Here is a 13042-nt window from a genome sequence, read left to right on the forward strand (position 1 = left end):
TCTTCTACGTCTTCATCTACCAGGATCGACGTTGAGACAACAGGAACCAGAGAGGCTTTGGCCCCCCAAAAAAGGAAAAAAAAAAAAAAGAGAAGGAGAGATTGCCTTGCCTTCTAATTTCTCTCTCTCCAGCCACAGAACAATGTCGATGAGCCCTAAGCATACGACTCCTTTTTCTGTTTCCGATATCTTGAGTCCCCTTGAGGAGAGCTATAAGAAATTAAGTATGGAGAATAACAACTTGGGGGCTCCTCTCACTTCTTACCGGCAGCCGCAGGTTTCTCAGGCGGCGATGCAGCAGCACCACATGGGCCACAATGGGACTGTGTCCGCGGCGTACCACATGACCGCGGCAGGTGTTTCTCAGCTGTCGCACACGGCCATGGGCGGCTACTGTAACGGCAACCTGGGCAACATGGGCGACCTGCCCTCCTACCAGGACGGCATGCGGGGCAGCGCCACGGCCACCGGCTGGTACGGAGCCAACCGGACCCGCGCTTCTCCACCAGTGAGTTTTGTTTCCCCCCACACTCCACGCACCTGCACGTTTCCAGCTGAAGATGAAATATGTGGCGCGTGATTGTGTGCTTTCTGGCTGAGCGTAAAGATGTAAACTCCACATTTATGTCCACACTGAATGTCTTTATTTTTATTTTGAGGGAGGACAAAACATGGAGCTGAAGATCCATATATTTAATTCTCATACATTCTTTAAAATAAATCCCACTGTGGAGAAACTCCATTTAAGCTGTGCGCGTTTATTTAAGATCATTTATTAACCAAGTGTTGACTCTTTCAACAAAACATTTTCCGTCAGCTTTGAAGAACTTTATCTGCACTTATGTGTCACTTTTGATTATGTGTTAAAATGGACTTTGACGCGCTTTGTGGCTCTGACAGTTATGGATGAAGAACACCTGAGTCATTTTGTGGCTTTTGTCTGATCGAATGTCGTCGTTTAATAATTGTTTTGCACCTTGTCCTGTTTTATTTAATTAGTCGTGTGTGTTTTTGGAAAATAACTTTGGTTCTCGTGCTGTTTAAAATGTGTTTTATAGATGAATAAGACTTGACATTTGTGTGCAGCTGCTTGTCAGGTAATATTTTTATTTGATCCATCAAATATCTGTGTCTGAATGTCATTTTTTGTGTGTCGTAGTTTCTCGCTTCATGGGCTCGTCCTCGGGCATGAACATGGGCAGCATGGGCAGCCTCAGCTCCCTGGCAGACGTGGGCAAAGGCATGGGCTCTCTGTCCAGCACCCCACGCAGGAAGAGGCGAGTGCTGTTCTCGCAGGCGCAGGTGTACGAGCTGGAGCGACGATTCAAGCAGCAGAAATACCTGTCGGCGCCGGAGAGGGAGCACCTGGCCAGCATGATCCACCTCACCCCGACCCAGGTAAAAATCTGGTTCCAGAATCACCGGTACAAGATGAAGAGACAGGCCAAGGACAAGGCGTCGCAGCAGCAGCTGCAGCAGGACAGCGGCTCCTGTCAGCAGCAGCAGCAGCAGCAGCAGCAGCAGTCGCCGCGGAGAGTGGCCGTGCCGGTGCTGGTCAAAGACGGCAAGCCGTGCCAAGGCACCGGCCACACTCCCACATCGTCCGCGCAGACGCACCACCAGCAGGGAGGCAACGTCATGATCATGTCCAACAACACGTCCGGCCTCGGGCAGCACCAGAGCCAGCAGGTGGGAAGCACGGCGCACTCTCCAGATCTGGCGCCGCACTCCTCCAGTCCGCCGTCCCTGCAGGGCCAAGTGTCCGGCCTCTCCCACCTCAACTCCCCGGGCTCAGAGTACGGCTCGGCCCTGCAGTGCTCGGCCCTGTTGTACGGCAGGACATGGTGACAACAGGCGCGGGTTTCGATGTGAACCTGAACCTGAACCTGAACCTGAACCAGGACTCGCTATAGTTTTCACTGTAAATGCGCGCGTTTGAAAACAGAAAAGCGCGTGAAGTCGCTGCTGCTGCTGCTGCGCATCTTCACTTTTCACCTGCTGTTTTTCTTTGGAGAAGAAAAACAACAACAACAACAACACAAAAAAAACAAACAAACGCCAGACTCAAATGGAAGAAAACACGTTGCCCAGAAACTGCGGATGTGAACGTCTTGGGGATTTATTTATGTAAATTATATTGACGCGTGAAGAGAAGAATCAGCAGTCAGATATAGAAGTGCACCTGCAACAGGGAGCCACATTATAGAGACGACAGGACTGCTGTGTGTGTGTGTGTGTGTGTGTGTGTGTGTGTGTGTGTGCGCGCGCGCGCGCGTGTGTGTGTGGATGCTGTTCCAATCCCTTTCACAAACAAACAAACAAACAAAAACACAAGATGACTCTGATTTATGATAGAATTTAATGTAAACCGTAGATCTAGCGTGTACATTTCTGTAAAAGGTTTGAATTTTAGCTCTCTGTTGTACAAAGTTTTTGACACTATTTGCCGGTCTGTTGTCGTTTCATTGGTCTTTGTATACGTTTTATTTCTTTGTAACTTATATAGATATTTGACTTACTACAGATTCAGTCCTATTAATAAATTATGGAAACTTAAGCTTTGTTTTGTGACAAATGTCGACACGTGCGGAGTTTGGGGGGGGAAAAAAACCACTGCGTCAAAAACAATATTTCGTTTCCTTCCATTTTAACTTTATTATTTACTGATTGTCTGACATATTTAATATCAACACTCGGGCTTTTTAGTTGTGTTTTTCGTCCTCAGATAAATCCTCTTATCATGAACAGAGTAAACTCAGCCTTTATGTGCATTTTTGTTTTTCCACCTCCACCTTTTCTCTCTCCGTGTGTTTGAGACGCTGCCCAGTGTGTGTGTGTGTGTGTGTGTGTGAGAGTCAGAAAGGCGAGGTCTCGCTGCTCCACGACATCAAACACGAGCTTATCGATGAGAAATCTCTGACCAAACAGCGCGCCATTCTTCTCAAATAACTCCAGTTTACGGCGCGCGCTGCGCTATCAGCTGCTTTATCAATAATCAATCAGGGAATTGAAAGGAAACGGCAAAACGGCTGTTTGTCCCCGGCGTCAATAACAAACTGACGCAAATATCTGCAAACAATTTAAACACATTAGATCTATTTTATTTTATTTTATTTTATTTTATTTTATTTTATTTTATTTTATTTTATTTTATTTTATTTTGAAAAGAAATGTGACAAATGGTTAAAACAACAATCACACAAATTACCCCAGTGATGTAAACACATGGTGACCTATAGCCTGTAAGTATTTTCGCACTATAATATTGTCTCGCCATTAAACGGTAAACAACGTGGTTGCTAAGCGACGGAGAGTAGAGAAAGGTGATTTTTTTTTTTGGGTTGTGCTCGTGTCACTGTTGTTATACGTGACCTATAATTTCAGTTGTTTCCTCGTGAACGCGCTCATCAAACATTTCGGGCCGTAAATCGTTATTCTTGGGGGGGCGTGTTTTGTCCAGTTTTGTCAACTTTTCTGTCATTTCTATGGCGCTGCTGCTTTATTCACCTCCTTTATTTATAATGTCACGGGAAATAAATACATATATAAGTTAAAAAAAGACCACGGTTATAAAGAAAACTGTTCCCCAAAAAAACTTTAAATTAGGCCTAAAATTAGGTCACAGGCACTCTCTGATAACTTGACCTATATCTTCTGCTGAGCTGAATAATAGAGAGAAAAACATCCATTGGGACAATTGGCTTCATTTTTCAGCTCCAAATGGGAAAAAAAATAGGAATCAGGTTTATTTTGATGCTAAATTACTCTCATGCAGCTGCGTTAATGCCGCACAGGCCTCTTCCTCCAGTAATACCTGTCGTTTACATGGATCACCGGGTTTGATTGAGGGCTTTATGGCTGAATCCTCCTCCTCCGACACACACGCGCACACACACGAATTTTATATTGTAAAAAAAAATAAAATAAAAAATAAAAATCCCTAACCCAATTTCATCATCATTCATCAAACCTGACATAAGGCAATAATTCAATAATAATAATAATATACATCACAATATGTCATTTTCTTCAACAGCAACATGACAAAGGGTCCATATACAGTCATGGATGTATACAGGGCTCCAACTAACTCGATTAATCGAGCACTTGTTTGGTCCGTAAAATGTCGACGGCTGCCAGTAATGATGTTGTTTAGTCCATAAACTAAAAATAGTTCTTTGTTATATGGAGCAAAGCAAAAAAAAAGAAGCCCTGAAAATGTTAACATTTAAGAAGCTGAAAAACTTTAAACATTATAAATAGTCGACAATTAATTTAAGTAATAATTGTTGATGTGATATTTCACCTTTTTATTCTCTTTTTGACAAAGTTCTTGTTGTTGTCTGTCCCAACGTGACTTTTTAAAACTAATTTCTTTAATCAAATATATATATATACATATATATATATCCTTTTATATCAGGTTTCATTGTGCGCTCAACTAATGTAAATGAGGAGAATAATCACACAGTGAAGCTTTAGCGAGTATCAATTAAAGTCCTGTTTTCGGCCACCAGCCACCAAGGCCCCACCACCACCAACCCCAGACCCCAAAACTCAAACCTCACAGCATCACTCACTCACAAACTTCCTTCAATTGGATATTTTTCTTTTTTTTTTTTTGCGGCTCTGGTTTTGTTCGGGACAGAAGTGAGAAGTTTGGGATTACATTAACATGTCTTTGGCGCGGTGTGTGGTCTTTGTGCGCAGCTTGTAGCTGTTGAGAATGACTTGTTGGAAGCGTGTGTGCCCTCATCGCTCTCCTTTGTGGAAACACCACAGTGCAGCTCCGCGAGTCCTCGTGGCTTTATGGTGTCCTGGTCTCCATGAATCCCAAGCAATTAGTCCCTAATCTCAAGGTAATCATATTTGAGTATGTGCTAGTGAATTTCGTCCGTGAAGCCTCAGCACACAGAGCTGCTTGTCTCCACGTGGGGGTCGTTAAATTCACAGTTTATGACACAAAATATCAAATAAATACATTTGAAAATTGAGGCTAAATTTCCCGAGAAGGTCAAATTAAACCCTAATGGCTGCGGCGGACGTTTTAAGGAATAATTTAATCCAAACAAAATATCATCCCTAACGAAATCCTTTTATTCCCACTGTAATCTCTATAAAAATAGATTACAGACTTTAATTTAGAATGTTTTGAATATGTGATGTTTCACAAAAATTGCATTTAAACAGTGTGTTAAATAGACAGCACACACAGTAAGATAATTCCCTTAAATCTGACTGTGATGAGCTCGAACAACAAAAATGAATTTATATAACTCACAAGAAGGTTCCTAACACATAAAAATAAATACATAAAATAGAAAATGTGTATGAACAATTACACAGCTGTGCTTCTCCCCTAAAATAGTTTTAATGTGAAATTTCAAGAGAAGCTTCTTGTTTCTGTTTATATTTGAGTCCAAACGTGTATTGGGGGACCTGGTGCTGTCCAGGGTGCTGAATGGGTGCATAAATAACACATATCTGTAATTGTATAAATCAGTTCAAATAATTTGACATCACACTACATATCACAATCCTCAATAACGGTGTTTACGGAGATAACATAAAACTAAAATAAATTTAGGAGAAAATTTAGGACTCTCATTCTTCTCCGTCAAGTTCCTAAACATTTAATTGCAGCAGGCTCGAGCATATATGTGCATTACAAACAGGACCATTACACAGCAACTGCAATCACCCGCTTTGGTAAATGTTATTGTCAGCGAGCAGCAGAAATCTTTAATTGTCCGACGTTTATCTGCTTCTTCGGTCCATTGTGAAAAGAGCACAAACGAGGGTCATTTGTGGACTGAAATGCTTTGCATGCAAGGCGAGGCGCAAGATGCTGTAATACTTGACCTTTCAGCATAATTGTTGCAGGGATGAAATGCAGCATTCAGAGCTCGCTGAGTGGAGTCTTTTCTCTCTCTCTATCCCTCTGATGAACAAAGCACATTTTATACATCTGTCTTCATTTGGCTTTGTTTCTTTTCAAGAACATTTCTCTGGTGCTGGCTGCCATTGATTTTGATTTTAATATCGCTAGTGAAGCATGGATGGGGGGGAAAAAGACATCAACTCTAACCATCATTGGCAACATATTGTTGTAAAGAATTTCAGGGAATGTAACATAGAAAACAGTTGCAAAAAGTAAAAAAAAAAAAGAAATAGAGCTTAACAACGCTGAAGAGAAAGAAAAGTTGTAAAATCAGAGGCGTGGTGGAAAATACAAATACCAAAACACACTATAATGATTGGGAAAAGCTCACTTCAGTAAATGAACCTCCTCAATCCAAGGAAAACTGCAAAAAGCCTGCAGTGACTTTGTTGTATTTCTCATTTTAAAGCAACACCAATTCACTTTCTAATATTTATTTTCATCAGCATTTTGAGATTAAAAACCGGATATGTAGACATTTTATGAAATAGTTTGATACAATAAATGCCACAGATCGCAAAACAATATCGTTATTATGTAGTTATTTCTAAGTGTTTGTCATGGATATGCTAGCACACAGACATGTTATTTTATAATTTTTTATTTTCCTTTCATGCTTTAGAAGTGAAATGCCATTAAAAAAAAAAACCCAAACCAATTACAATGCCAAGTAGGGTTGGCATTCTCAAATGAGAAATGATTGATTTACCGTTGAAAAGCTCTCAAAACCTCAGGGTTCAGTCTCGGTCACAAGGCCAAGGCGTTATTTTGCAGCGCCTGAAGAAGAAGAAATGAAAGCACAACAGTGTGCGTCACATTATCGGGACGTGAGTCTGACTCAGTCACATGTCAAACACAAATAAATAAAGACAATACTTCTGTTACGTAGACTGTAAGAGCTGGTGTGTTTTGTAAATGTTGCTGAGTGAAAATATGCTCGTGATTTTCAAACCTATGTGAATGTGAAGGTTCTTACTCGGTTTCTGAAACTGTGAAAATCTTTGCATATGACAAATACGTCCTTGGATATGAGACAGTTTATTTAAGTATCATTTAGGTACAATAACATTGGGTCTCACAGTGTACGGAAAACATGTTAATACTGATTCTAATTCTCCATTCACACTGGTCAAAATGCCTGTTAAATCCTGTTTAATCAGCATTTACTCCCACTTCAAAAGATGCATACAGGTTTTTATGAGATCATTTCCAGTGTCATAGCACCAAAGACAGTTGAGATCAAAGGTAATAAAGAATAAACATGCATTTCCATGTGTGAACGTACAATATAGAAAAAATATTAACCTTAAGACTTTAAAAATGACTCGATATTTACAATATAAACAGGATTGAACACGAGATATTGTTACGGAAATGAGAGAATATTGCATGTGCCACGAGTCAGCCAAATTCTGACCTCATTTCCGGCACGAGCTGTTAGAATGGATGGATGTTTTTAGTAAAAGTTTAAAAGGATATTTTTTTAAATATTTTAACGTTACTCACAGTTTCAACAAGGGGCCAAAGAAGATGCTTCATTTTAACAACTCCATTGTTGTTGTTTTCTTCCTCCAACTTGGCCAACCACTAGCAGCGAGAATGGTGTTAATTACCTTTTTTTTTATTCACCAAGCTTCACCAAGTGGAAATGTGTTTAATCAGCATTCACCGCCATTTCAAAAGACTCTGTTTTACCTGCGACTGACATGAGTTAAAACATGAATTTATTCTTCACCCGAGCCAAATCTTTGCTAAGATGCTAATCCATTTTCTGGATGTTTTTTTGTTTGTTTTTTTCTTCCTCCAACTTGTTTTTCGCAGAGCTGTGAAAATTGTGTTAATTGCCTTTTCTTTTCCCTTTTTTTTGTTTTTGTTTTTAAAGCAGGTTCACCCAGTTGACTAAGCCACAGTCTGCCCAGCAACTTAAGTTGTGACAGAGTTTCAGCCTAATCCATGTGTTTACACTGACATCATTCAGCCTGGATTAACCCGGGAGGTCCTCAGAAGGGTAGAAATTTAAGAACGTGTGTGTGAGTGTGTGTGTGTGTGTTCCCCTTAAACATGCCAATTACAGGAGGCCACACTAAAGCGGAGTTGTCATGTCTGTGTACAGTACCAGCAGGAGTCCTTTAGAAACCAACGAGCCATCACTAACCCCGTTAACACCAAACCCTCCAGAGCGACCCGGGTCCCGCTGCTCACTCTATAGTCCCCACAGCAACAGTGTCTCCATTTAATGAGGCTTTAAATAGTCCCGAGATACATGTCTGTGAGACCGCGGGACCTGAAGTGAATCGAAATGGATGTACCTGCCATAAACACCACAGCGTTTTGAATAAACAACGTACTTCATTGACCCATCATGAGAAGTGTTCAATGTCCCAGAGGACAAAAAGAAAAAGCAGCTGAGAAATCAAAACCTGTGCCAATTCTGTTTATATGCTATTCAAGTACTTTCTTTTTGCCATACATTTTATTTATTTATTTGTTTTAAAAGGGAAATGTTGCAACGTTATAAATGGATTTATAAGCAAAGCAACACTATACGAAGCCATAGATGTATATATATGTCTATGTATAGATATATATGTATATATTGTCCCGTGTAGAGCTGCAAAGTGGGATAACTTGAGAAAACCGTCCTATATCCCAATAGTCCACCAGTCAGTCCATTCATCTTTGTGCGTGAATAGTGGGGTGCGTCTCTTTGCAGACGAGAAAGGGAGAAAGGGGGGAGAAAAGAAAAAAAAAAAAATTCCTTGAATGTTGCTACACAATAAGCAATCAAGATCCTAAAGCCTAGACATTTGACAGCTTAATGAGTTCAGGCTGCAATCACTTTAAGAAAAGGCCTGCTCTATTTGAGCCGGAGCAGAGCCTATATGAAACGAGCCAAGCTGAGAAAAGACACGGCTCGTCCATTTAACTCACAGCAAAGATGCACATAACGACAGGTTAATAAGAAACACTGAGGCCGAGGTGGATGTAAATAGGTCCCGCGCATTAGGACCTGTTGAGACTTTGTGTTTTGTTCGGCAAACAGGAGGAGGGGTGATATTTGCCCCCCTAATGAAATATGTCATTATGAGGAATTCATGTGACACAAAAGGGGCGACAGTCAAAAATTGCCCCACTGCTGTTCAGTAATTATATAGTTTGCCCTGGCAGCGCCTTCAGGCAGGTGGCTGGTCCATCATGCAAATGGTTTGGCTGTGCTGACATAATTAGCCACTGCGAGCCGCTTAAATTAACAATTAGCTAACATGCAATTCTGTGCAGAGCGCTGCAGTTCTCTTCTTAGGCCAATTGCCACAGTATTTTATTCCGGTTTGCTGAATTGCTCAGTAGGATATAACCATTCCTCACTTGGTCAATTTACAGGATAAATGAACGGAAATCGACAGGAAAGAAAAGGCTTACGTCCTATAATCCCCAAAGAGCAGCTACAGTATAGTGTATGTGCTGCGTGTGTGTGTGTGTGTGTGTGTGTGTGTGTGTGTGAGGCCACAGTACATCTCAGGGATGTCATCAGCCTGACAGGCAGCTCAATGAAAGGGGTGTCAGGTGTTGATGGTAAAATGGCAGTTTAGCAGAAAACAGCAGTGTAAGTGAGAGTGAATCGGACTCAGGGGGGGCCACATGCTGCGTCTGCAGTCAGCCCCAAAGGTTCTGCTTTTCTAACCCCTCCACTGATCCCCCTGCAGCCGGCGTCCTAAACACTATTGCCTTCCCGCAGGCCAATCACGGCCCACCCACTCTCTCTTTATCCTCGCTGCCCTGCGACATGACACGGGAACAAAGTAGACATTAAGCAACATTAAAGCCAGGGATGGGAGTAATCAGGAACCCGTTATCTGTTAATGAAGGAAAACACATGCGGAGCGATACACATAGAGGGTAATCAATAGAGACGCCGGACAAAAGGAATCAGAGCTCGACCTCCCTCCTCCTCTTCCCCTCCTAAAAAAGGAAATGCTAATCAATTAGAATCGCTGTTTGCTTTGAAACCGTTCAGTCTATTTCCATTAATTACATGTTCATGAAAAGTAATTCCTCTGTAGGCTACACAGCAACAAGAGTTGTTGTCCTTTTTTAGGGAGTGATGGACAAGACACTGGCTGGTGTCCAGCTCCTTTTTTTTTTTTTTTGAAGCTGTAATCTCACTCAGACTGGGACTCTATTTTTTATTTGAAGGACAATTTATTTGCTCTACTGAATCCTTTGACTATTAAAGGTCTAAATTTAGCTGGAATTGTTTCTATTTGGCAGACATTTATGATAAAATATTTTTTTTTGTATAATCACCTGTTTGTGTAAAGGGTTGTTTCTCATTTCCTCCAAAACAAGCCTTTTATGTTGATATCAGGAGCTGGATTTGTGGTCTCATGGTGAAGTGCAGTGTTTGTCGCTAGACCACAACAGAAGATGGACACGACATACTGTACCATTTGGTGGAACATTGTGTTGAAAACACAAAAAGCTTGAACTACTGCTTATTCACTATTTTGCCCGTGCGAGCGCTGTATGCACTCCAACGCTCCCTCAGTCAAGTCTGATAGTTTTGCTTGACAGAGCCCATGTTCTCAGATGGACACACACACAACAACATACAAATAATATGACGTCATACCTGTTCTGAGGCAGAATAATCGCGACACAAATGATGCAGCGCGGCTGTTGTGTAGCAGTTGTACACGGACACTGCTCTCTGTAGTTTAACCAAAGCGTCATGTTAAAATGTCATGTTTTAATGATCAGTATGCCATCCTATCTCCCTTTTTACACAGTGTTGCTTTTACCAAAGGCCCACAAACCTCTTGTTGGTTGCTATAGCATTTTCAAGCACCATTCTGCTCAATCCCAACCCCCACATAGACCTGCTCTGCACACTTGTAATAAATTATCCGATCCAATCAAGTGAAACGACTAAAAACTGAGCTGTAGCAAAAGCCGGACAGAGCCACTTTAGTGAATCATGCCTCATAAACATTTTCATTTCTGTGTGACTTGACCCTCACTATTATACAGTCACTGCCTATGTCTGAGTCTTTCACTGTATATGTTCTCAACCTCGACGGTTCCACGGCCCCCGGTGCTATTGTCGCTCCTCTCCGCCTGCTAATGACTCATGTTACGCAATCATATTTTTGCAACAGCAGAAGACAATATCTGTAGGCGGCTGGATGCGTCTCATGCAGCGCCTCCTCCTCGTCCCACAGCCTGAAGTGCAAACATATGTGTCTGGAACACCAGTGGGGAGAGCGTTGAATTGGTGATTAATTAAGCACACACCCCTCCCCCCCGCCCCCTTTACCAAAAAATGCCCCCTGAAAGCCACCGTTTGCGGTGCCGCGCCACCAAGTTTATGGGCCGAAACAAGTGGAAATTTGAATCAGCCTCTTTATTCTATGAGCTGCATCTCTGCCAAATTGAATGCAGATTGAAAATAATTTTTCAGCTCTTGACTTCGGCTATTCACGAACCCTCTGAATTGGTTTTTGCCACCGTCGCGCTGCCGCGCAGATGTAAATCAACGCGTTTAGGGCAAATGTGTGGCCGTCGCTTGAAGGGTTCGGTCCGCTTTGCATGAGGAGACCAGAAATGACGGCGTTTTTTTAATAGTAAATAACTGTAGTAAGTCGCTCATGGATTACAGTGATTAACTGGTTAACGTAGCATCAGCCCTGCAAAAACCACTGCAGCTTTACCATTTGAATGTACTTCAATACTTATATGTGTCTCCATCAATAGTCACTTGGCGCTCTCCGTCTCTCCTGGTTTCCCTGTGCAGGACCAGTGCGTGCTGTGTTTTGGCAGGATATCAATATGAGGGGGGTGGGCGGGGTGGGGTGTGGGTGGGGGGGCTCTGTTCTAATCATCTGTACATTTTCCATCACAATCAACAATCAAAGCCAAGACCTGGATCTTTATTTGTAGGCCTGAATTGAACAATTTTCCCACTGTGAAAGGCAAGCTAAATTAGAACCCTTGGTTCCTGTTAGTAGCTCTTAATGGCTCTGATTTGTGAACTGCTAAATGAGGTTATGTAAATTGATCCCCGAATGTAGGCAAAGGCCCCCAGGTGACAGGTGCAGTCAGATGAAGGTGGGGGCAGGGACGTGACGTGGAGTGGGAGGACTATAGCGAGATGTAATTTGTGTAGGGCCACAGATTTAAGTCTGAGTTTAAGGCAGAATGTCTGTGGGACTGAGTGGAAAGTTCACGTTCAAATAACTTGGACAATTTTAAACAGATACTGCACTTTGGACACTTGTGTGTGTGTGTGTCACACGCAGTACAATTCTGTTGTATTTTATAAGACGTTATTACACTGTTATTAAGGTATATTTATTAAGGCTCACACATTATTAGAAGCTGATATAAGGTTCCTTTGTGTTTTATAAATGTTGACAAACAAGCTTTAAAATACAATTATAAAGATACAGTAACTCTATCAGAGATTCTACATAAGACTGTGGGGATTTTCCACTCCGTACTCGTATTCATCACTTGTTTGTCAATATGGATAACACACATTTGATGTCTCAGCTGATGCTGGCAGACGGCCATGTTTCAAACAAGTCTCAATAGTTCTGACTGAGGATGTCATAACAAGGGAACGATCAACATACAGCCTCTCAGGGAGAGACTGCTGAGTGACTGCTGCTCTCGCACTCGCTGCACTTCACCGCGGCCATTTAGACTCCACCGGTCTCTATCTCACGCACTGATGACAACGTCGGAGCGCTGACGTGTCTCCATGAGGACGTGGTCGTCGGTGTTGTCCATCTGCGGGACAAAAGCATTTTGGTAACAAATACTACTTATTCCCCACTGCATTTTTAAAGAACATACTCTACTTCTCTGACGGTTGTAGTCATAGCTGTAGCTTCTGATAAAAGCTGTCACTACAGGGGGTCTAATCTCAAAATCAGACTTTTTTGTGGGGGCAAAGGAATCAAGAACAAAACTCAGTTTGCACATACAGTAACATCACATTACAAATCTGCTGCCACTGAAATACTTGAGTTAAAGTACGTGTTAAATGGCTTACATCTATATTATGACACCTATTAGCATGTTTGTTTGATGGTGTGGTCT

The 13042-nt window shown here is 41.9% G+C and overlaps 1 protein-coding gene across 1 annotated transcript; it reads left to right on the top strand.

The window, feature by feature from the left end:
* On the top strand, positions 1-2008 carry nkx2.1 (NK2 homeobox 1). The gene is given in 3 exon segments (XM_044046808.1): positions 1-482; positions 485-508; positions 1160-2008. Coding segments are annotated over 3 exon segments (1053 nt in total). The 5' UTR covers positions 1-142; the 3' UTR covers positions 1849-2008.
* The last annotated feature ends 11034 nt before the right edge of the window (positions 2009-13042 follow it).

This window comes from Solea senegalensis, linkage group LG16, assembly GCF_019176455.1.
Source record: "Solea senegalensis isolate Sse05_10M linkage group LG16, IFAPA_SoseM_1, whole genome shotgun sequence".
In the NCBI taxonomy this organism is placed as follows: Eukaryota; Metazoa; Chordata; class Actinopteri; order Pleuronectiformes; family Soleidae; genus Solea; species Solea senegalensis.